Genomic DNA, 25,420 nt, shown 5'->3' with positions numbered 1-25,420 from the left:
GGGGGGGGGGCTTTAAACCAACTCCAAGATCACATTACAGTGAGGAAAGGACAAATTACCCAATCTTCACTATATCGCAATCTTAACATGAACAGCTCGACGAACAGCATGTTTGATGTAAGTGCACAGAAAATACCATTAAACCAACTCCAAGATCACATTACAGTGAGGAAAGGACAAATTTCCCAATCTTCACTATATCGCAATCTTAACATGAACAGCTCGACGAACAGCATGTTTGATGTAAGTGCACAGAAAATACCATTCATTGAACTAACAGGGACCCCCATCTGTTCATCCCCTAATATGGAATTGAGGGCTCTGGACAGATTTGGAAAATACACTTGTGCTTCAGATATTTCTTCACCGAGATGGCTGAACTTACTAGCTCACATCACACATTTTCAAACAGAATTTACCAAACTACTTACCGACTCTCTCTCTCTCTCTCTCTCTCTCTCAGGTAATTTGCCAATGGACATTCACCAGAAAATGGAATCCTAGCTATCTACCTTCACATCTCTTTCCAGTGTTTCCATGCATCTGCTGTCCAACATAGCTGATGGGACATCAAGAGCAGCAGGCACACACATAGCCATAAGTTATCATGCCTGGATACAGTTGTGTGATTTTGCGTAAGTCTTTAAGGAGACATCCTTCATTGATTAATGCACCCTATGATGGTTCCATTCTCTTGGGACCCAAGGTTAAGGACACACTAACCAGAAGCGAGCAGGACAGTAAGACCATGTCTGCTGTGGGAATCCACTTCTCACACAACCTTTTCTAGGAATCGAGGAAATAAGAAGAGGTGGTTCAGAAAATCTCCAGGTTTTAGTGATGACATTTCTTCGGATAAACCCTCCCATGGCAGAGGGGAAGATGTATTTAATGGACATCACCCTAGGGGCAGAGGCAGTCTGGAAAAAAGGATTTCATGCACTTTTCAGAGAAATCCTTTCATCCCTCCTGAAGGATTGCCTGGCAGCCACACTCTGGAGGCACATGATCACTTAACCCTGCACCCTCAAACCTGGCAGGCCATCATATCTGATTTATGGCTAATGAGGATAATCATCAGATGATATACCGTTTTCCTTTTTTGCCCACCCCAACCAAGGAAAAGTATTCCCCGAGTGCCATTGCATCAACTGGAATCAGCCACAGCAGATGCCAAAAAGCTATTAAAAAAAAGAGCCATCCAACAGGACCCACCAGAACAACTAGTGTCTACTCCAGATTCTTTTAAGTTTCAAATATGACAGGGGGAACTAAGGCCAATTCTGGACCTCAGTCCAATTTGTAAAGCAAAAAACTCCAGATGGCCACAGTTCAATCAATTCTCTCTCTAATTAGTAAGGACTAGATGTGTTCAATGGATCTCCATGATGCTTATCATGTTAATAAAAACAAACATTTAAGGAGATTTCTCTGTTTCAGACTGGCAGCCAAGTTATCAGTTCAGATCTTTGCCCTTTGTCATCACCACAGCCTCCTGGGTGTTTACCAAATACATGGCAGCAGTCACAGCTTCTCTCAGACTGCAGGGGTTCCAGTATTGGAGGACTGTCTCCTAAAAACTTCGAACAAACATGTACTCAAAGGAGGGAAACTTTTACTCCAGCTGCTTCAATCCTTAGGGATCACAACCAATGTTTGCAAGAGCCAGTTACATCCCACACAATCCTTAGAATTCATCAGATGCCACCTAGAAACTTTGAACCAGACAGATCTCTTCCCACACTCCAGGATTCTTTCACTTTGAAGGGTATAGAGTCTAGTTCTGTGCCACCTTCTCCACCAGCAATACTGATTCTAAAGCTACTGGGCCACATGGCTTCTACAATCACCTTGGTTCCTATATCCAGCTCTACATGAGAGTCCTTCAGTGGAGCCTATCAGTTCAGTGTTCTCAACTACATCACCGATTCACTACCTCAATAATCAAACTAACAAATTTGCAGGACCCATATCAATTGGTGGGTATCGTCTTCAATTCTATTCAAAGGGTACCCATTTTGTCCCCCTCCCACTGTGGTGGTCACTAAGGACACTTCCCTTTTAGGGTGGGGGGCATTAAAAAGGAAAGATTATGTAAGGTAACTGAACACCATTGGAGGCAGTACTCGCATCAATATTCTGGAGATGAGAGCAGTCCTATTAGTGCTGCAAACATTTCAAGACTCTCCGTCAGAGGCTGTGATTTCCATACATGTTCCAGAGGTTGGGGCAATGGGCAAAGTCTCCCTGACACTTTATGATAACCCACATCTTGGGGGCTTCTGATATACTAGTGGACAAGCTGAGCAGAAATATTCTTCTACCTCACAAATGGTCCCTCAATCAAACAGTGGTGAACAAAATCTTACACCGCTGCAGCAAACTTGCCCTACCAGTTTGCATCCCATCTAAATAACAAGTGCAGCAGTTACTTTGCCTTCAGTAAGCCATCGAGGGAGACTCTGCTCAACAACTGGCCCCTGGGTCTCCTATATGTGCCTCTTATGTTTCCTTTAATCATGAAGTTCATCCAGAAAGTCAAACTGTGCAAGGCAAAAGTAATCCTCATTGCTCCTGACAGATCTGGTTCCAGTTTCTATGGCCTCACCTATTACATCCTCCTTAGACATTGGATCACAGTCCAGACCTCCTATCACACCCATCTGGGTTTCCTCTTCTGGACCTCAACATCTTAAACCTAACCGTCTGGTTACTAAAAATTTAACGATGGCCAGAGATGACAGGTTCTCAGAAAAGGTAATTCATATTCTTACAGCTTCTCAAAAGTCTACCAAAAAAACACCACTACTGAAGTAAATGGAAAACATTTTCTTTCTGGGTAGTAGAAAAAGGTTTAGATCCTTTTTCTGTACCTCTCCCTTTCATACTGGATTTTGGATCAGAATTGTTTCTCAAGGGTTCCAGTTTCAAACTTTTATACTGGTCAAACTGAGAGCTTCTAAAGCCTTTCTTACAAAAAATTTTCTTCTTAGACCTTCTACAAGGGATCCAGTTCCTCCTTAGGACATCATAATAATGCTGCAAGCCCTCACGCAGCCTCTTTTTAAACTAGCAGCTTCACCAGATCTCAAGTATTTAAAACTGAAAACAATTGTCTTGGTGGCAGTCACTTCAGCCAAGAGGATTTCAGAATTCTAGGCAGTTTCTTGCAAATAACCATATTTGATCTTTCGTAAGGACAGAGCTGTCTTGGGACAAATTCCTTCCCTTATTCCCAAGGTGGCATCTGAATCTAACATTAACAAATCCATAATTCTACCAGTTTTCCTATTAAAATACTCAAAGGAGAATATACATTGCATTTGCTTGATGTTCACAGACAACATAGATTTTATCTTCATAGAACAAACATGTTCACAAAGGCAGATAAACTGCTCGTGGCCTTCTCCAAAGTCATCTTAGGATGTGGTGTTTCTAAAGTCACCCTTTCTAGATGGTTGTCCGACTGCATTTTCTTTGTTTATGACAAACTGTTTACCACTACCCCAAAGGCCGACAGCTCACTCGACCAGGTCAGCAACAACTTTCACAATTTTTCAATGAAACTGCCAATTGATAACATTTGTGCATCACACCTTTGTGTCTCATTATAAACTGGTTGTACAATCCAGATATTGCTCTTCATTTGGCTCTGCAGAGCTCAAGAACATCCTCCCTTGAGGTGACGCCAGGAGACAGTTTCTGGGGAATGTCAGATGAAACTGGACATTGGATAAAAAGGTTATGTCTTACCACAATGATAGATCCATGTTGTTCTATTTTCCTCTGGTTCAAAACCCCCTCCTCCTTCCAAAACGGTCACCTTTTTTTACCTCAAGGAATGGTGGTACCCTAAGGGGTCTTGCAGTCTCACCACTGTTGGTTGTTGTATACACCTTTACAGTTATACTGAATTGGCTTCTGTTATTGGTTCAGGTCATGCAACTATATAATGTTAGGTAGTAAACTTGATCTGAGATATTCAGAGGGAAGAAAAGAGGGATTACGGGTAGTGGAGGAGTTGGAGCCAAGAAGCTACACGTTTGGGGTTGCAGAAGCCAGATCAGAGTCCTATCAACTGAATCAGATGAAAACAGGACAACACAACTATTATTATAGTAAGTACCTAACTTTTGTTTTTTGTTCATTTCATATGTGACAGTGATTAATGCTGCCATTATGTTTGGGCTTTTCCATTCACATCAACCAACTCACAAAAGTATTTTTCTTATAACTGTAGTCAGTGTGACCCCATGTAGTGATGTAAAGCAGTTTTAGGGTGGTATGCTGGTAACAACTCCTTTGTCTGTAAAATGCTAGATATATAGCTGCTGAATGTCTACATGAAAGAGAGTGCCCTTTCAGTCATTGCACAGAAATACCAGCTAAACATTACTGTCAGACCTTGGCAGGTTTGGACCAAAAGTAGACTATTCTATGCAAGAAAAAGAAAGGATACTGCCACAACTGTGCCACGAAGCAGAAACACAGATATTTTGGACATGCTCAAGAAATGCGGACTCATCTGTGTATGGAATGCTTTGCTGAGTTTCAATTGAAGACCTTTCTTTTCTGTAGATTCAGAGTAACAGATTTCTACAGCATTACTGTCTGATGTTACACAACAGGTGATAATTGTCAGAACTGGCTACCGATGTCGTCATTCACATTCATAAATACCTGCAACATCACTAAGAAATGAATGAACAGACAATGGTACTCTTACTTTGAAGTGGGTATGTCATGAAGCATTTACAGCAAAGGTAACCTGCAGAAAGTATAAGCATCAACAAACCAAAGCAACTGGGCACCACCTGCATCATCAGCAATTGCGTATGTCTATCAAAACAGCATGTTATCACCACCCAAAATGGCATTAGGACTGTTGGTATGGTGCTGCCCTGTCTCAGACAGAAGCAATGCGGGGGTCAGTTTACAGTGACAATGAAGACCACCCACAAACCGGTTTAGCCCACTGCATTCAGAAGTCCAGATGCAGAGGATAACATACAACAAAATGGTAGCCAAACATTTATTTGTATTGTGTTACAGCATGAATCTAGACAGGGCAATGAACACTGGAGTGCTGGATGATGTGAGTGGATCAGCCACTACCCATGTCCCCATGTGCTTCAATTAGTGTCATCTAAATGCTGGTACAGATAAATGCAAACTAAACACATGGGCTGCTGCTGTCAGATATTCACATCTGTTGTCTGCTTCCTGAATGCATTATTTGATAGATAATGCATACTCATATTAGAGGTATTGGTGTGCACTTGTACCCACAGATTGCGTGTGTGTCTGTGTGTGCACTGCTCACATATTATTTAATGTGTGTGCAACTGTGTGTTGCAGAGGGGTTGGGGTGAAGTACACTTCCACTCAAAATATTCACCAGCGTTATGAGGGATAAATAAAATAGGGGAGCATGCCTGCTTATATGCAGCAGAACTATCAATGATGGTGCTACTGCAGCACTAATATTGTCCTCAGACTTCATCAACTTTGTACATTTTGGAAGGATTTTCATATCTTGGATTGATGCTTATGATACATGCTGTGTTAGTGAGATTGTGAGGGATGTTAGGACAACTTTTAGGGAGGCTAATATCTTTCTTTGTTTTACTGAACTGCAGTTAGGTACTAATGCTACAAAGGAGTTGTGGGAACAGTTTTCTTCATAGTTATATTACCCAGTTTCCATTGCTGTGCCATCACAGAATTAGCTTTTTTTTATTAAAAACATTTGCGGCAGTTTATGGATTTTAGGTATTTCTGATGATTCCAGACTCAATGTTTATATCTCCAATGGCTGGACATGCATCTCTTCTACAAAAACAACATGAGTAAAACACATCATAGCATTGTGCTTTGTTGTGAGGAATTTCTCTGGTAAAAGAACATTTTGTTCTGGACATTTTGTGACTGAAGGAGGTAGTGGACCAGTTAGCTGCATTGTCATGGAAATACTAAAGGTACTGTTTCTCATGCAGACTATGTGTGTGTTGAAAGTAATAGTGCAATGGACACCAGGTTGAACCAAGTGGAACCTGTGTGTTTCAGTGCTATTTTCGATAAAAATTTTTAATTTGACTTTGTAACTACTGTGAATGGCAACACTGACGTGCAAGGGTCTTATCACTATGAAGCACCAACATTACAATCTAGGATATATATGTTTGAAAAAAAGCTTTTCAAGTTAAAGTGTTTACAGATTGACAACAGATATTTGCAAGGTTGTTTGAAATGTAAAATGGTCCCACAGGGTTTAAGAATGTAAAAATACCCTTTTGGTATAACTTACAATGCAGAAGTTTTGAAAGAGTTTCAATCTTTTTTGACGAATGTGGGATGGGGCTTATAAGTAAATTAATTAAATACAATGACACAGTGTTGGTTGCTTTGTATAAACAAGTAGAAAAGTTGAATGAAGACATTTTGAAGGATTTGTTATTTACTGAATACGAACAGTTATACAAAAAAGTCCTGTACAGGACCAATAAAAGAATTGACAACATATTTCTCAGGAAAGAGAGAAGGTTTGCAAGGGATAGACAGCAATATGCAGATTTTTCAGCATATCCTGGTCCACATAAAAATTATTCAAATAATAAAAACAAAATTAATAATGATATGGGAGGGATCCCTATTGAGGTAAGGGACCATCAGTCTGACTGTGAGGAGAGAGTACCATTTTTCTCCAAATAGGCAGCTCGATGAATTAGATTCTTTTTCTGAACAGAATGGTCATTTTTTAGCGGTAAGAAGGTCAGAAAGGTTGGCAAGCAAAACCAGATATTACCCACACCCAGAACATCATCAGGCACATATGAAAACGGGGGAGAATCAGGGGTGGAAAAAAGTGGGAAAGAAAGTAAAATAGCTATAGTAGCAGATACTGATGGTATAGTTAGTGAGTACAAGGGATTTAAGATTTTCAATTATACATCTTCAATGTTAAACAAGGAACATTTCAACCTATTTTCAAAAGGGTTCAAGTTTGTGTCTTCAAGTGTTGGTGATGTAGCAGACATTCTTGTTGATCTTAAACTATACCTTAGAAAACTCATTTTAGGTACGGTTTTCAAAAAATCTAAGTCATGACTATTCAGGGTTAACTAGGAACAGCACTATTAATCCACATCCAGCTCTTTGGGTGTTTGAAAAGTGTGTCACTGAAGAAATTTTTGAAGCTAGAAAAGGGATTCTTTCAGAGCCCCACAACTTGAATGTAGTGGAAAAGACGCTACTAAATGAACTGAAATCTCAAACTAAAGTTCAAATCATGAAGCCGGATAAGGGAGGGGGCGTGGTGTTGTATGGAACTGAAGAATATAACAACGCAATTACACAAATCCTTTTAGACACCAATACTTACTCTCCAGTATTCAAAAATGAAATTACTATAGCAAATGGTAGAATTGACTCTTTACTACAAGAATATCTGCTTGAAAATCGGATAGATGGTAAAACATAAAGCAAATGAATCCAATCATTCCAAATATTTTTGGAGTACCAAAGGTACACAAATGTGTCAAGGACCCCCTTTTCAGACCCATTGTGTCTGCGAGAAATTCAAAAAACCACCCTTTAGCTGTTTATGCTGACCACTGGACTAAGGAAACTCTAGATAAGACGGACCACTTAATCAAAGACTCATGGGATTTCTTGAGTAAGTTAACTAAGGATGTATGGAAGGAAAACTACAATTTTCTTACCATAGATGTCAAGGATCTTTTTACTAGTATTCTGAGATGCGAGGGACATGAATTCTTTAGTGAGAGTATTCACAAATACTCCAGTATGACTAAAGATCAAATACACATGATCCTTGAATTGATGGAAGTGGTCTTGGATAACAACTATATATGTTTCCAGGGTGAACATTATCAACAAATTAGTGGGGTAGCGATGGGAGCAGCCTGTGCCCCCATCTATGCAAATCTGGTGATGTTGGAATGGGAGCATAGGTATGTGTTCAACAGCCCTTTCATTCATAACAATATACATCTTTATTTGAGATGTCTGGACGCTATATTTGTTTTATGGGAAGGGAGTCAGGACACTGTGGAACAATTTATGCAATATATAAATGGATGTACCTTTTTCAAATTAACATATACATGGGACAGAATCAGCATTAACTATCTTGACACCACTATTCTTCAAACTAACGAAGGGTTTAAATCTAAAACTTTTAGAAAAAGTACATAATGTAATAGTTATTTGCACTAAACCAGCAATCACGCCATATTTCAGAAAAAGAGCCTTGTTAAAGGTCAGGCAGTACGTATAGCAAGAATGACCTCAGATAAGGCTGATTTAATGGGGGAATTTAATGTCCTTGCTAAAATGTTTGAGGAGAGGGGGTACCCCAGGGAGTTGGTACATTGGGTGTTAGATGAAATATACGAAGGGTGGGGTACTAAATACAAGGCCCTTTTGGGTGTTCCTCTTGATAAAACTGTCAAACGGAAAGATGACAACAAATTTCAAAGGGCTTGTGTTATAGAATTTAATAATTTTTCTGACACATTTACCAATATTATAAGAACCAACTGGAGCATGTTAAAAACTAGTAGTGAATTTTATGAAGTAGTGGGGAAAGAACCTATATTTTCCTTTAAAACAGAAAAGAATTTTAAAAGAATATTTGAACAAACAGAGATATCCAAGAGGCAACTAGTCCTTGTGGTAATTGCAAACAGTGCCTACATATTATTAAGGAAGACAGTATACGTCTACAGAACAGTATGAAGAGCACTGTGTGGTTCTGTAAGGGTAACTGTAATACTAAAATGATTGGTATTTGGCCACTTGTGAAAGGTGCCCTGCATTCTACATAGGCAAGGCGGAAAGAGCCTTGAAAGAAAGAATGTACGAGCACTTTAATGACATCAAAAATAAAAAAGAAAATAGTGCGTTGTACAAGCACTCTCTTGAGTGTTTTTCTCCCCCTTGTAGTGGCTTTAAATTTGGGATTATAGATGTTAAATTCAACCCCAGGGGGGGAGATGTCAAGAATATACTACTTAATAGGGAATTGAAATGGCAGCTGAGGCTTAGATCCAACATTTTTCCTGGTTTGAATGAGTATGTTACTATAAAGCCTGTGTTAACAGCTAAAGCATTTAAAGTTTAAAATAGTGTATATAACGTATACACTTTGTATACTTAACATACAGTTTTAATATAAATTTTTAAATGCATGAGATTTTTAAACATTTTTAAACAGTACATACATGGATATTGTGCATTGTATTTTATTAGGACCTCTGTATCTTTAAATTTTAATTGCAGTTTAATTTTGGATTGGTATAAAAGTAATGAGTTGCATTATTTGTGTTATCTGATGAAGTCTTGTACACAAGACAAAAGCGCTTATCCAAAGTTTATTAAAGTGTTTAGCACCTTTGTGAGAGTGGATCTCTGTTTGTTCAAGTTCGCTGAGTACCTACAATTATCTACTTTTGTTTTCCGGTTTACAGTTTTCTTCATAGTTATATTACCATGTTTCCATTGCTGTGCCATCACAGAGTTAGCTTTTTTTATTAAAAACATTTGCTGCAGTTTATGGATTTTAGGTATTTCTGATGCTTGCAGACACGATGTTTATATCTCCAATGGTTGGACATGCATCTCTTCTACAAAAACAACACGAGTAAAACACATCACAGCATCATGCTTTGTTGTGAGGAACTGCAGGACGCTGCATTGCATAACATAATTATCAGTTCAAAATATGTGCTTGGAACTGTGCCTGCACTGTCCTGGAGAGATTACAAGAATATTGGTATCACTCTTCCTCGGAGGAGCAGGTGACAAGTTGTGTGTGGTGAGTCATTCCAAATGGGAGATAAACCACATTACACAACCAGACGATGCGATGCCACACCTTGTATGACCGATTGTAGTTTTATCAAATAATTTGGTCTGTGGAATGAACAGTTATGCATGGTCATAGCTCTCAACTGTTCAGATTTTTGTCTCCTGGTTTCGGTCTGTTCCTGATGGAATTTGTAATTTTCTGGCAAATCACTTAAGATTAAAGTCACTAAATCATGACATGCATTTGAATTTGTGAACCCATATCCCCCAGAAAATGAATATTAACACAAATCCTGTTAAGCAATATTTATGTCCCTATTTTTGGGTATTTGTTCCCCATTATTTTATGCTTTGTCCAGATTTCTTTCACTAATAGGTTGAGAGGTAAGTGCATGGTTTATGTCCCCCCCCAAATGTAGACCTGCTGGTTGCTGCAATGTGTAGGACGGCACAATGCTAAGTACGTGTCACAGCAAATCATGATGGATATCTGCTGGATTATCTGGTGAACAGAGTATGATATGCATGATTATCTACAGTTCTGCTCTAGACATTAGAATGCTTTGCAACACTTCAGAAATAGAAGTGAGATAAAAAAAATCCTTATTACTTTAAAAAACAGCTCTCAGTCTAGAAAAGTGGTGGCATTCTCCACAGGAAGATTTGAACATTAGGTTTGTATCTGATCTTTTTCCCAATTTAACTGGGTACATTGGAAGCACGATTAGCTACAAATTCTGATCATGTTAGTACTGTTGATCATTTTCCTTTGATGTGCAGTTAAAGTATTCACAAGTGATGCCATTCTGAAACAGAGTCACTTAAAAATGCAGTTGAAATGTGCATGCTTTGCACAGGATTTATTCATTGAGTGAGCGTATATGTACTGCAGTGAGAAGTCTTTAGTTATGCAGCTGCTTGCTGTACAGTCTGCCATTTTCCACCATTTATTGTCCATAGAAGACACCTGTATTATTCACCAGTAAAACGGGGTAGACGTTTTTCTATGAAAGCAGCCATCCCCTCCAAACGATCTTTAGTTGGAATAACCTGTATCAAAAAGACAGGAATACAATTAACAAAGATATCTTGTATAAAGCAGTTTTACCACAAGACCACCAAGCCAAATCCAAATTTATATATATAGAATACTGCATCAACCATTACAGTAATTCCAAAAAAATAAATAAATAAAAACATATTTTGGGAAAGAATTCTAAATTTAGGAAGAAATTCTACATCTACAAAGGTGTTAAGTGTAACCTAGAACTCTAGCACTTAAAAATGCAGAACAGAACTTTAACTATATAAATACGTGATTACAGCTTCTTCAGAGAGAAATTGTTGTTTGTCTTTTCGGCTTTTCCCGATTAGGGGTTGCTACAGCGGAACTCCGGTCCGCTAATGATTGGCAGTCGATTTTTATGGTGCCGAGTTGCCAGCCCGACACCCAACCTTCAGCGAAGCCACACCCATTCACGCATGTCTTTCGGAGGCCACACGACCGCGGGGAGGAGATGCAGACTCCACACAGAAGGCACTCTAGCCGAAAATCAAACAGGAGAACCTCTTGCTGTGAGGCAACAACGCTACCGCTGTACCACAGCTACTTACAGCTTCTTTAGTAAGACTAAATATCAGTCTCAAGTTAATGCAAGAGTAGAGTAAATCCCAAACCTAGGAATCAACGTAATATAAACCAAAACTTTGAACCTTTGGAAAAAAAAGCACAGCATACTATCCAATTCCATGAAATAACAGGACTTAAGACCTTATCACCATGGAAGAGTTGAGTACATATTAGTACCCAAACACGGATTCACTTTAGAAGCTTGAATTCCCCAAAACCCGAACTTCATATGGTCGGGACCATAAGTTCGATTTTCGGATACTCAAACTCCTAAAATAAAATGCAAAAAACCCACAGAAAAGTCAAACATCGCTTTTGAAGGCCCTGCACCCCCCACCCCCCTACTTAACTATACCAACTCCGAGATCGTGCTACTGTGGGGAAAAGGGAAATCTCCCATTTCATGCTGTATGCGGAAGCGCAAAATGGGAGATTTCCCATTTCCGATCAACATCGCAAAAAAAAAAAGAAAACATTACTTACACACAGAGCATACAGGGGGGTCCTTGCCTCTGTGTGTAAGTAATGTTTTAAGGTAAGTAAAAGTACAGTTTTGTACCTACCATAAATGTAGATGTTCGAAGATCCACATTGCTGCAGTCCTGACAGCCCCAGATGTCAGAAGACCCTAAAAAAAACAACAACACACCAAACACCCCTGTACCAAATATATGTACAATATATACAAAGTCAGAAAAACAATCCCACCACCACACACCACCCCTAAACACAGAGGGAAGGAGGAACATCTACATTTATGGTAGGTACAAAACTGTACTATGTTCTTCATCTCACATTGCTGCAGTCCTGACACGAATCCCAAAGCAGAGGTGAGGGAGGATGGCAAATCACAAAGAAGGAGGAGCTGACAACATGCCCTGTAAAATAGCAGTGGCAAAACCAGCCCTAGATTTAGAGTAGAGAGGAAGGTGGTAATGCTTAGAGAAAGTATGCACTGAACTCCAAGTAGCAGCCTCCAAAATATCCTTAGTTGCCACCCCCCTTAGAAATGCTGTTGAAGTGGCAGTAGCCCTAGTGGAATGAGGCCTAATCCCAGCTGGAATTTCCATGATGGGAGTAACAGAAAGTAATGCAAAACCCAATCCACTTAGAAATAGTTTGTTTTGACACAGGCTTACCCTGAGAACTCAAAGCAAATGAAACAAACAACTGCTGAGACTGCCTAAAATCCTTAGTCCTGCTTAAATAATAACGTAATTCTAAAGTGTGCAAAATCTTTTCCCTTATTTTGGGATTTGCATAAAAGGTAGGCAAATGAATAGTTTGGTTTAAAGCCACACTAGAAACCACTTTAGGCATAAAGGAAGGATTAGATACCCTATCCTTATGAAAATTCAGACACCCTTCTTGCAGAGGTAATGGCTAACAAAAAGCAGTCTTCCATGACAAATATTTCAATTCAGCAGTAGCTGCAGGCTCAAAAGGTTGTAGAGTGAGTTTCTCCAACACAAAATTGAGGTCCCAAGCAGGAGTAGGAGCTCTCATGGGGGGCTTATATTCTTTGCCCCTCTAAGAAATTGCTTGAACAAAGGATGAGAAAACAATGGTGGGTCACAATCATAGTGAGCTGAAATTGCTGCAGCATGAATCTTAATGGAAGAGAAAGACAAACCTTTGTCCAATAACTCAGTAAGATATTGAAGAGCCACACTCAAATTTGGCTCAGAAACATCCAAATCCTTTGCTGCACTCCAAAATGAAAATCTCTTCCATTTTCCTGACATGCACTTTCTTTGTACTAGGTCTTCTGGCTTCCATAATCACATTCAAAACTTGTTGAGGAAGCTGAGACCTGCTATGGTTCAAAACAGAATATGCCAGGCTGTTAGATGAAGAGAGTGAAGCTTGACATTGAGTAGATGCCCGTCCTTCTGAGACAATAGGTGTGGAATCAAAGTTAAGGGCCATGGAGGCTTCCTTACCAGACTCCTCAGCAATGGGTACCAGTGCTGCGAGGCCAATCTGGAGCTATTAAAATCATCCTTGGCTTGTCTTGTCTGACCGGGAGGAGAGGCAGAGGTGGAAAGGCATACACATGAAGATTTTTCCAACTGAAAGAAAGAGCATCCACTTTCCAGGCTGTGGGATGAATTTTGCAAAACTTTGGCAGCTGGTGGTTTAGTGGAGAATAACAGATCTATGTCTGGAATGCAACATGACACTGTCAATGTCAGAAATACAAGAAGAGCCAGTTTCCACACGTGGGGACACATGATTTGCCTGCTTAACACATCTGCTAAGGAGTTCTGTGCTCCTGGCAGAAACCTTGCTTGAAGATTCAGCTGCAAGCCTAACGCAGTCTCCCACAAAATCATTGCTTGCCTGCATAGAGGATAAGAATGTGTTCCCCTTGTTTGTTGATGTACCACATGACAGTTGTGTTGTCTGTTAGAATCAACACCTGCCCTGGAAGAAGTAAATCCTTGAACGCCAGTAATGCAAACTGGACTGCTAACATCTCCTTCATGTTGATATGTAGATGCTGCAGTCTGGTCTTGTATCCACTTTCCATTCAGATGAGCTCCCCAGGCTGTGTCTGAGGCATCTGTCGTTAGAATCTGACTCTCCTCTGGCCGGGTCACAGAGAGTCCCTTGTTTAGGTGACATTCCTGAGCCCACGACAAAAATTCCTTCTGAATGCAAGGAATTATTTGAATGACAGTGTCCAAATCCTGGCAGTGGTGTGTCCATACATTTTTGAGATACCATTGCAGCTTCCAGTTTGGCATTGGGAAGCACCAGAATACAAGATGCCATGAACCCTAAGGCTTGAAGGACTGTCCTTGCAGTCAGCCCGGACTGATGAGATAGTTGATGGAAGTAAAGAGAAAGATTCTTTTGTTTGTCCGGGGTTAAAAGGCCATCTGGGTTGCTGTATTCAGTCTCACACCCAGAAAGCACATGTCTTGAGAGGGTACTAGACTGGACTTTAGTCATCTTAGCACTGCTATCACATATTCCAAATGCTGAAGAAGAACCCCTTCCTTGAGCCAGAATCAGGCAATCATCCAAATAAGGATAGATTTGTATTCCTTTTAGCCTGAAGAAAGCTATCACTGGAGCCAGAACCTTGTGAATACAGTAGATAAGCCAAAGGGCAATGCAGAGAACTGATAATGAGAATTTCTAGCCTGAAAAACAGAGATACTTTCTGCAAATTAGTCTGATAGGAACATGAAGGTAAGCTTCTTTGAGATCCAAAGTTACCATCCAGTGATCTTTGCCCAGCAGAGGTAAAAGCTGTTGTAACGTCAACATTTTGAACTTGGGAATGTCCAGATAAGTGTTGAGGATAGATAGATCTAAAATTGGTCTCCGTGTTCCCCTTTTTGGTACTAGGAACAGGCGAGAATAAAATCCTAGGCCCCTTTCTGGCACAGGAACCGCTGAATGGCCCCTATTTGGAGTAACAGAGAAATTTGCTTGTGAGCCTCTTTCTTTGTTGAGGAGGAATGTCTGGCATGCCTTTGAAAGGAGGCAAGGTATGGAAATAAAACCTGTAACCGTGGTGAATGATATCCAATACCCATCTGTCTTGGGTAATTAAACTCCAGTTTTGTGCTAACCTAAAGGTGCTGCCAGACGAGAAGATTCTGGCAGCTGAAAAGGCAGGTCATTGGGTCTGTTAGGACTGACCCCTGCCCTCACCAGAAGACTGAGCAGGTGAACTCCTGTTCTAGGCCTAAAAGAACCTTGAGCTCTGCCCCTACCACGCCTAGACCTACCCTAGACTGGGAATCATAAGCAGGATATGTCCACCCCTTGGTAGGCCAATTTCTACTAAACTTCCGAGGCTGAACCTGCAAAAATCTTTAACAGTCTGCATAGACTTAGCCTTGTCTTCCATTTTCTTTAGAACTGCTTCCACACAACACATCAGATTGTAAAGGAGCATCTAAAATTTGATCCTCAGCCAGGCGCTGTATTAGAACCGAACCAGTGGCAGCCACCCTCGAAGAGGCCTGCACAGCATCAAAACCACATTGCAAAGAATGCTTACCCACCTGTTCAGAAACATGAACTAAATCCTGCAAACACTCAATACCAGACTTTAATTGTGAAAGGAGATAATTTTGGTATTTCAACATATGAAACTGGCAATTCAAAGCCAAAGTCTCATAAGGAAAGTGGAAAAGTGTGTGGTGTCAACAATGGACTGAATTGTCTTGTGTTTAGCTAATTGTCTTGGGGGGGAGGTGCATGACGTAAGGACTGTGAGACAGGAAGGATGTTCATAGATATGCTGTATTCAATAATAAAGTTTGAGTTAGCACAGCACACCAGTGTAAAGGCCTTCTTTCTTCTAAAAAAGAACCGCACATGGTGTCGCTGTGACTGGGATTGCTGAACACTTGCTGAAGACCGTATGGTGGCGGGTGGTGCGGGTGAGCGGACATGGGGTGGATCTAAGAGAATGGTCGGCAGTCGCTGGAATTAACATGGCTGGCGGGCTAGCCTGCGCCGTTTGCTTTAGTATTCAGCCGGAACCCCTTTGATTTTTCCAAACTGGATACGCCGTTTTGAGCGGTTCCGTCAGGCCAGCAATTTATCTTCAAACCCAGAAGGAATTCAAAGATTTTAAGAACATTGTTGAACTGAATGAGACTGTTGATGCTTTTGAGCTTATAAGAGATAGAATTGTCGTGGGTTTGGCTGACACCAGACTGTCCGGATGCAGATGGAAAAGAGCTGGACTTGGAGAGAGCTGTAAACATGGCCAGACAGTCGGGAGGTTAAGAAGCAGCAGACGGGGGTTTTGTGGTACAGTAGTGCACTACAGTATAACGTGAATGCTGTGCAGACACCACTCGACGCAAAAGGTAAAGGCGCTCGATCGCTCCGAGTGTTTTTTGCAGGTGGGGGCCATTTCATCATAAACTCCCTATGTCCGCGACTGCTGCAAGATGTTGCTCTGCAGGCAGAGTAAGGTGGTGGTGTATCGAGGAGGACGAGGAGCTTGGAGAGAGCGAAGAACAGGGCTTCTTCCTTGGTTCATTGTGGAGGTTCAAATAGAGGGCACATCTATGACTTATGTTACTGTTATTTCCAAGTCAGACCTGGACAACTTGTTCAGTGGGAAGAAGCTCCTGTGCTCCAGCAGCGTTGATACTATCACCATGGAGTCTTTGAAGACCTCATACCCTGAACTGTGCTCTGGGTGAAATACCACATAAAGCTTCAGCCAAATGTGAAGACCCCAGGAGGATACCACTACCATTGATGGAGGAGTTAATGTGGAGACGCTGTGGTGTGGGTGCAGTGAGGAGGAACCTACTGACTGCACTGGTGTGCAGGCATGTTGTCGCCTCAAAGAAAGACAGTAACAGACTGAGACTATGTGTAGACTCACCAAGTTAAATGAATATATATGCAGAGAGGGTTCGTGGCTGCCCTCGTTGAGCAGAGTGGATGCCGTTGGCACATCTCATAACCCCCTTACCCCTTTTTGGCTCCTTTGTTTAATCGCTTCCCTTGCATTAACCCTAACAGATTCGTTTACGATGTCAGAGTCAGAGGTCATTGAGGGACTAGAGGGTGACCCACATGGACGACGGCGGTCTGGGGGTCGCCGCCAGGAGGAGCACGATGTCCACTCCATGTCATCACAGATTCGGGCATAAGCCCAGAGATGGAAGCACCTGCCATGGTGAATCAGGTGGGAAAGTTCATCCCTCATTTGGCTGAGAGGATAGAGCTCTGAGAATTATCAAAAGAGACAACAGCTACTGGGCGGGACCAGGAAAAGGCATTCAATGACTTAAAATCACCTCACCTCCAGTTTGGCTGCATAATGCAAATTCAATAGGGGGTACGAAGGTTTCGTGGATATTACCTATTAGTAAAATCGTTTTGTCTAGAAACTGACCACAAACCTCTGGTTTCATTGCTTGGAGGGCAAGCACTGGATCTGCTACCGCCTAGAATCCAGCGCTTCAGGATGAGACTGATTGTTCTCTCATACACAGTGCAGCTTGCCTCCAAGAAATCACTGTGTGGTGGATGCTTGTCACGCTCCACTCTTAAAAAAACTAAACACTTTGAAAAACAAAGCTAATGGAGGACCACGGATATCACGTGAACAGCATTGTGGAAAACATGAGACACTACGGGACCAGCTGAAAGCAGACAGTGTGTGTGCGGGTTATGGAATTGTGCAGTCAGGGTGGCAGCTGTATGCGAACCAGGAACCCCTACTGAAGAGCTACTGGCCAGATCGTTCTCGCTAACAGTGAAAGATGGTTGTTATCCCATCTGCAATGAGGTGTTGTTAAAATTGCATGAGGGACATCAAGGCATTGTGAAGTGCAAAGCCAGAGCCTGTCAGACTGTCTGGTGGCCTGGGCTCAGCCAACAGATAAATGACATGGTTTTGGGATGGTGGGTTGCATCTCAGAGAGAAGGAATCATCCTGAGCCCCTCATCCCAACTGAATGTCCTGACAGACCATGGCAAAGAGGAGGGCACGGATTTATTTGAACTAAAAGGAAATACTTACCTTCTTGCTGTGGATTATTTATCCAGGTTTTTTGAGATCGCATTGTTGAAACACAGCAAATCCAACGAGGTCATCACCCACCTAAAGTCTTATCCCAGAGGTCCCAGCCCCAGATTCGCAGAGAGTAGCGGGAGGCGCGGCGGCAGTTCGTGTGGTGAAGAGAACCTGCTAAAAAAAGTGTCGATCCGTTACATGGCTCTTCTCAGGCGTACAGGACAACGCCACTGCAGAATGGATATAGCCCTGCGGAACTTCTCATGGGGCCGGTTAGGGGACTTCTCTTCGATTCACCCTTCGCAGTTGGACCCTGTGCTGCCTGACTGGAGGAGGCTTAAAAGAGGAGAGAGAGGGTGTATATCACGGACTACAACAGGCAGCATTCCCGGCAAGGCCGTTGGGTGATGTGTTGCCCGTGACCAGGTGTGGGTGACAGATATGAAGACCCCAGGTACTGTAGACAAGGGACTGTGCGTGAAACCGTGTGCATTTGATTCCTTTACCTGAGCCTGAATGTGAATCAACGCCTGTGTGTCAGGAAAGTGTGTTAAGGACCAGATCAGGAAGAGTTATTAACAAGCCGGACCGATTGGATCTGTAGAGATCAGTCCGTAAATAGCAATGTTATTTGGGTTATAGTAATGTGAACATGGCTAAGTGAGCATTTTGTCGATGTACCAAGTTAGTAGTGAAGTGGAAGAAATTGAATAGTTGAGATGTGGTGTATTCAATGGACTGAATTGTCTTGCTTTAGCTAATGTTCTTTGGGGGCGGGGGTGGGGGTGGGGTGGAGAGAGGGAGGGAAGGAGCATGCTCAATGTGTGTGTGTCAAATAAAGTTTGGAGTTGGTTTGGACAGCACACAGTTGTCCAGCGTTGTCCTGCCTTTCTAAAGTAAAAGAACACGAAGTATACACTTTTCTTTCCCCATCTATCCAAAGCCCTTGCCTCTTTATCTGGAGGAACAGGCAGTTTCTGGGTCTGCCCTAGGACTCTTAAAAGATACTTATGAGCTTCAGGCACCCTATAATATCTATCCGGTTTAACTGGAGCAGGAGGCAAAGAATCAGGGTTCAGAGAAGCCTCTGCAAAACATCCTCCACCACATCTAGAACAGGAGGTATAGCTAAAGGCCTATGCTGGGGTAGAAATAAAAATTCCTCAGCCTTTTCCTGGAATCAGAGAAATCCTGACCTTCCCATTTAAAATGCTCCTCATGAATCATCTACATCAGATCAGAGTAGGGAATACTCCTGCAAGTCTTCTCAGCCGAGGCTCCAAGCATCGAACACTGCTCAAAACTCCCAAGCTCAGGTTCCACCCTAGGCCTCTTATCAGGAGGGCATAGAACCTCTAATCATTGTAATCAAATCTTCTGCCATCTTAAGCATATGCTTCTTAGGTACAGACCCTGAAGAACTAGGGGTAACACCTGAAACAAAACCTGGCCTGCCCCTGGGAGAAGCCTTGGAAACAGCAGGGGAGGGCCTAACCACCTTAGGAAGGGAGGGAAGAACAGCTACCTGAGCCCCTTCCGCCTGGCCTACCTCCTGAGAGGTCACATCTTGCAGTAATAAAGTCTCTCCCTGGGATTCCAAAGAAATTTCTGGCTGAACCTCTGGCTCCACGAGCCCTAAAGAAAACCGACGTCCGTACAGGCGGTTCTTCCAGCCTAGGCTTTGCTGTTTTGTCCTTGCTTTTTTGATGAAGCGTCCGGAACATCCGGCGGCATTTTATAATTACACCGCTTCCCAAAACTAACCTGGCACAATCTAATCTTCTCTTTATAGTGCGTTTGTTAAATCTAGCACAAGCGACAACCAACCACGTCGTGCTCAGGCCCTAAGCAAGGTATACACAAGGTATGGTAATCCCTATGAGGTATCTGTTTCCCACAAGAAATACAGTTATTCACTTTTCTGACATCCGTAAAATACTGAGGCAAGAAAAACAAAATATTCCCCAGACGGTACTTAGCCAACTTGGATTCGGTCTGAAACTCCGACGGAGAAAATCTCGCAAAACTGCTTCTGCATCGGATCATGCGGCAAAAGACTGAATGGGATCACGTCATGCGCATTTGTACCCTGGCGTGACGCCAGATGACGCCAGCCTTGACCCGGGCGTCAGCCTAATACTTTGGTATTCGGGCCGACTGGGACAGCGGACTACCCAAGTGTCAGGACTGCAGCAATGTGAGATGAAGAACATCTGTTATGTTTTAACACTTTACACATTCGAGTTACTGAATGCTCGACCAAATGCAATTCGAGCGTTCAGTAATTCGAGCATGTAAAGTGCTCCCCCCAAACACACACAGCAGTAAAGTGCAACTTAAACTCCAATGCCACAGAAGTATTGACTGCAGACACCACCTCCCATACATAAAACACTTGCAATGTAGAAAATAATTCCTGTTTCCTGAAATGCTGAGGTGCACACAAGATCCTCAGCTCTACAAGAGGGATTTTATTATAACTTGACTTAATCATAGCTCATCAAAAGATTCTCCCAGAACACCACAATGGTATTTTTGTAAGAGCATCTATATCCCCGCATTGTTCCCCTTTCTTCCACCATGGCCTCCCTTCTCCTTTACTTTAACATAACCACTCCAGACGACCACCACAAGTGGGGAAACAGGCTAAATACTAGTCACTGTTTTGATGAGCTTAAACATGATTAGGACTAATGCTGATCCACAAATGAATAGTTTACAAAACAGTCCAAGTGAAGCAAACTTTAAACTTGCATCTTAAATAAATATACAGGAACACATGCAAAATACCACTGAAAGTGGTGATCATAATCTCAGTCTTAAAGATGAACATCAATGTGCTCACAAGTAAAGCATGACTCACTGATGGGAGACCTTTCTGGTAGCGTTTACTTGAGGTGACAGAGAAAGGATATAGCTTGTACACTGTGGGACAGATTAAGAAGAGAGCATAAACCAAAGTAACTCAATTTCAGAGAAGTTCAAGGAGGACAGATTACAGTGATTTGGTCACATGTCAAGAAAGAAGATGATGGTTTGGTAAAGAAGATTTAGGAGAAATATGAAGAAAGCAGTAGGAAACTAGGATGTCTGGCAAAAAGGGATGGACTGTGTGAGAGAAGACTTGTGACAGCAAGACATGACTGCTGAAGAAGGTAGGAGGGTGTCTCTGAATAGAGAAATTTGGCAGCAGTTGACAAAGCATCCTGACCTAATGGGGAAAAAGGTGGGGAATTTTGATAACGATTAGACATATCAGAGACCTAGGCAAAAAGGAGGGAACATGTTTAAATAAACAAACAATGGTCTGAATTAAGAAGACTGTGAACAAAATTAATAGGCAGCAAAGTAAAAATAATTATCTAGAGACAGTGTGCAGTAACAAAACAAATAACTGTGTAGGTATTGTTGGGATCACATTAACATAATGATGAGCATCCAGTGAAGAAAAAAGTATGCAAACAACAAGCTAAGAGTCTCAGTCTGCGGTACAGCAGGGACGTTTAAAAAACAATACAGTACACAAAGTATAACACGATACAATGGTGAAAAACAAACTAGCACACAGACTTGTTCATTTTATACATGATTAGAACAAATTTCACTCAGCAGAAGTGTACCAGGAGAATCAAGTGAAATGTGTGTATTTGGAACACATGCAGATGGCATACTGATTAGGCCTGGGAAAAAACAAGGCTAATAAACTGAGTGCAACATATGCTTTGTTGATTCAGATGTATCCATCAACACAATGACTGAACAAGTATGCAAAAAAAAAAAAATGCATCTAAAACCATGTCAAAAAGACCTTTGTTAAACGAGATATTTGCTTATAATTCAGGAGCTTTATATCAGAAGTTAAAAAATAGATAACAGTAGTATGGGTAATCACCATAACAACAGACCTGAAAGAAGTGGACCACCTGAAGTAAACCTTCTGGTTACCAGCTCTTCCACAATGCAACATTTTCTACCACTCATTTCTCTTTCTACACCAAGGTCCCAATTTCCAAAGACCTGCACTCTGTAAGTGACTTACTCCGGAATAAGGTTGATCTATAAAAGCAGGCTTACACAGAGTGCAAGTCTTTGGGAATTGGGCCCCAAGTAAAATCTCCAAAGGTCAATCATCATCATACCATCTAAATGCCTGAAAAAGTCACAGAACTAACCCTGGGGCTGCAGGCAAGAGTTTTTAAATGCAGATGAACCTCTTCTGATAGACCTATCATTCTGAAAAGAACCCAAACCTTTTGCATCTGACAGCAATGTCTGTCTGCAATAAACCTTCAGGACAGAATCCCCAGCTATTTTTCCTGGATGCCTGCTCTGTGGAAACACACTTCTAATTTACTATGGCCCCACATGAAGACCTGCACCCGGAGTTTATATCTATCTTGTAATACTTAGCAAAAGTATTTAGCATTTACCATGTTGCCATGGTACTGGTGTCATCTAAGGTGGCATTATAGAAAAAAATCTGTGGATGAGGAGACAGTGGTGGGAAAATATGTCTGAGGTATTGTTGGCAAGGATTTCCAGTTAGTATAGCAGAAATTAATGCGACTAGGAAGTCACTAAGAACTGCATTACACAAACTTTCCTGCCACCTTTTCATTTGACAAATGCTTTAAACGGGAAAGAAAACTAGTTATTGAATAGATCAATTTATATTGTATTCTATTGCCACCTTAGGCATAAAAGAAGTATTGGTTCTGAGGGATACTCCTTTGTGAAAGGTCACAGAGGAATTTCACTGACAAGACAACTACCTCTGAAATCTTTTTAGCAGAACTGATGACCACCAGGAACAAAGTTTGAACTTAAGACCTATGGAGGACACATGGTCAAAAAGGGAAGAATCAGAAAGTGAAACTACGTGTTCCAGGCAGAATTAATCAAAGCAGAGATCATATTGAACATTTTCAATGACAGTCTCACCCCAAAAGCAGTTAAGCTTGGAAGAGAAAGTCATACATGTACAAAATATTTATTAAAATCAGCCATAATAGCTTGGGAAAGTACAACATAAAATATTATAACTGGTTTTAAGGATTGTGATAAACCAGAAAATTGACTGAAAAAAACACACTTGCAGCCTAAAACTATTTCTTTCTCTTGTTTTTACTGTAGAAGAATACTGGTCAGGATGACATCAAGCAGAAAGGAAAAATACATTACAGGGAAACAGCTGGTAGTTTAAGCAATGGTTACTGTGGATGAACCTTCTCACTATCACACTAAGTTCCTTTATGAAAAGAGAATCGTAATCAAAAACATAATCTAGTAATGAATGATTTCCATTTACATGTATGCATTATGGACATTACAGTTTATATGATCTCTGACTTTTTAAAAAATAAAAACATACCGGACTTAAAAAAAAAAAAAAAAAAAAAAAAAAAACACATTACATAGCGATACTAAAAGTGGCCAAAAAGACAGAGAACAATGCAGGATTTTAAGGTGGGAATAAATTCATAGGTAGGTAGGTAGGTTCATAGGTAGGTACTAGGCTATCGGTCCTAGGGCCTATACAAGCCTAGCCAAAAAGGTGCCCTGGCTTTCGCCACCCAAGAAAATTACTTTCCTGTGCCCCTGTCGAGCAGAGCCACAGAGGTGATCCCTGGGGTGAATTTCCTATTTCCCATCCAATCATCAAGATTCTTCTTGAAGAGTGCCAATGAGGAGCTTTGTTTGATAAAGATAGGTCGTTTGTTCCAGAGTATGGGAAGCCTCTGGGATAGGAATCTATCCCTCCAGCATATTCTGTTTATTGTGGTGACAAAGTTTAGGTCCCTAGAGCATGTAGCTCGGAGGGATTGTGATTTCTTTAAGTGGAGCATGTCCAACAGCTCTGGGTTTGACATAGCTTTGTGTGTTAGGCAGAGATTGCCTCTGAGTAGGCGATATGCGACGGAATAAAGCTGGAGTTTTTTGAGACTGTCTGCGTAGGGCATCTGTTTGAGGCCGGTAATCCTCTTTGTTCATAGGTTCATACTAGGCTATCTGCCCTAGGGCATTTATAAGCCCAGCCAGAGTGTGTTTGGCTTTCACCACCCATTTTAAATGAATTTTGCTATGCCCTTTTTCGAGGTTAGTATACTGTGCCTCTGTCTAACAGTGACAGAGAAGTGATACCCGGGGTAAACCTACGATCTTCCATCCACTCATCAAGATTCCTCTTGAAGAGAGTCAATGAGGGACTCTGCCTAACCTGGACTGGGATTTTATTCCAGAGTGAAGGGAGCCTCTGGGTTATGAATCTGTCCCTCCAGCATGTCCTATACATTTCAGTGCTGAGGTTCAAGTCTCTCGAGTGCGTAGCTCGATGGGATTTGGATTTTCTGAGGTGCAGCATGTCCATTAATTCCGGGTTGGACATGGCTTTATACGTCAGGCACAGATCGCCTCTGAGCAGGCGGTATGCCACTGAGTAGAGCTGGAGTTTCTTTAACCGGGCAGCATATGGCATCTGTTTGAGCCCTTTGATCCTCTTGGTGAGGTACTTTTGGGGTCTTTCCAGTTGCTGCAGGTGTCTGGTTAGGTACATCCCAAAAGGGGCATTGTACTCAATTATGGGCCTGATGAGGGATGAGTAAAGAGGCATGATGACCTCCACTGATCTAGATGTGAATCCCTTCATGATTAGGTGGGCTATATAAAATGTTTTTTTAACCACTTTGGCCACGTGGTTTTCAAATGAGAGATTGCTATCAACTTGGGTCCCCAGGTCCCTAATTACTTCTTCCGGATTACCACCTATGTGATAATTTGTGGGCACTTTGTTTTTGCCAAAGGGGATGACTATACACTTTTTGGCGTTTAGCTTCAGGCCATGGCTCTGGCACCAGTTGTCTGTTTCTATGAGGCCCTTTTGTAGGATGCTTGTGTCAGCTGGAGAGTCGATTATGGCGCCCAGTTTGCAGTCATCTGCAAACCTGGTCAGCCACAGTCCTTCTGTGTTGGCCTGTACCTCCGAGAAATATATACAGAACAAGAGAGGTCCCAGGACTGAGCCTTGTGGGACGCCACTTGTAACTGGTTTGGAGTCTGACATGGCTCCAGCAATTCCAACCATGTGGGTTCTGTCCTTGAGCCAGTTTGCAACCCATCTAGTGACATAGGGGTTTATATTTAAGCTGGTGAGCTTATCTATAATGCCCGAGTGGGGTATTGTATCGAAGGCTTTTGCGAGGTCCAGGTAGGCTGTGTGGACCACCTTCCCCTCGTCAATGGCCTTGGTGACTGTTTCAAAGAAATCGACCAGGTTTAAGAGGCAGGATCTGCCCTTAAAGCCCAACTGGGTAGGATCCAGTGTCTGTAGGTCCCCAATATCTTTATTTATGAGGTCCATGATGATCCTTTCCATAGCTTTGCAGATCAAGCTAGTCAGGCTTATGGGGCGATAGTTTCCAGGATCCGTTGAGGCACCACCTTTGTGAAGA

The 25,420-nt window shown here is 41.8% G+C and overlaps 1 protein-coding gene across 1 annotated transcript in view; it reads right to left on the bottom strand.

Moving 5' to 3' along the window:
- Positions 1-10,659: 10,659 nt before the first annotated feature.
- The window catches only part of ECHDC2 (enoyl-CoA hydratase domain containing 2), a gene marked incomplete in the record, with an annotated part of 851,050 nt that continues 836,289 nt past the window's right edge, over positions 10,660-25,420 (bottom strand). The window contains 1 exon segment of the mRNA XM_044085957.1: positions 10,660-10,881. Within this exon segment, the coding sequence (XP_043941892.1) occupies positions 10,804-10,881 (78 nt within the window).

The sequence above is a fragment of the Protopterus annectens genome, chromosome 10.part0, assembly GCF_019279795.1.
Source record: "Protopterus annectens isolate FY-2018-M chromosome 10.part0, PAN1.0, whole genome shotgun sequence".
Lineage (NCBI taxonomy): Eukaryota > Metazoa > Chordata > Ceratodontiformes > Protopteridae > Protopterus > Protopterus annectens.
Note: the sequence above shows the minus strand (reverse complement) of the source record. Positions and strands in the feature narration are given on the sequence as shown.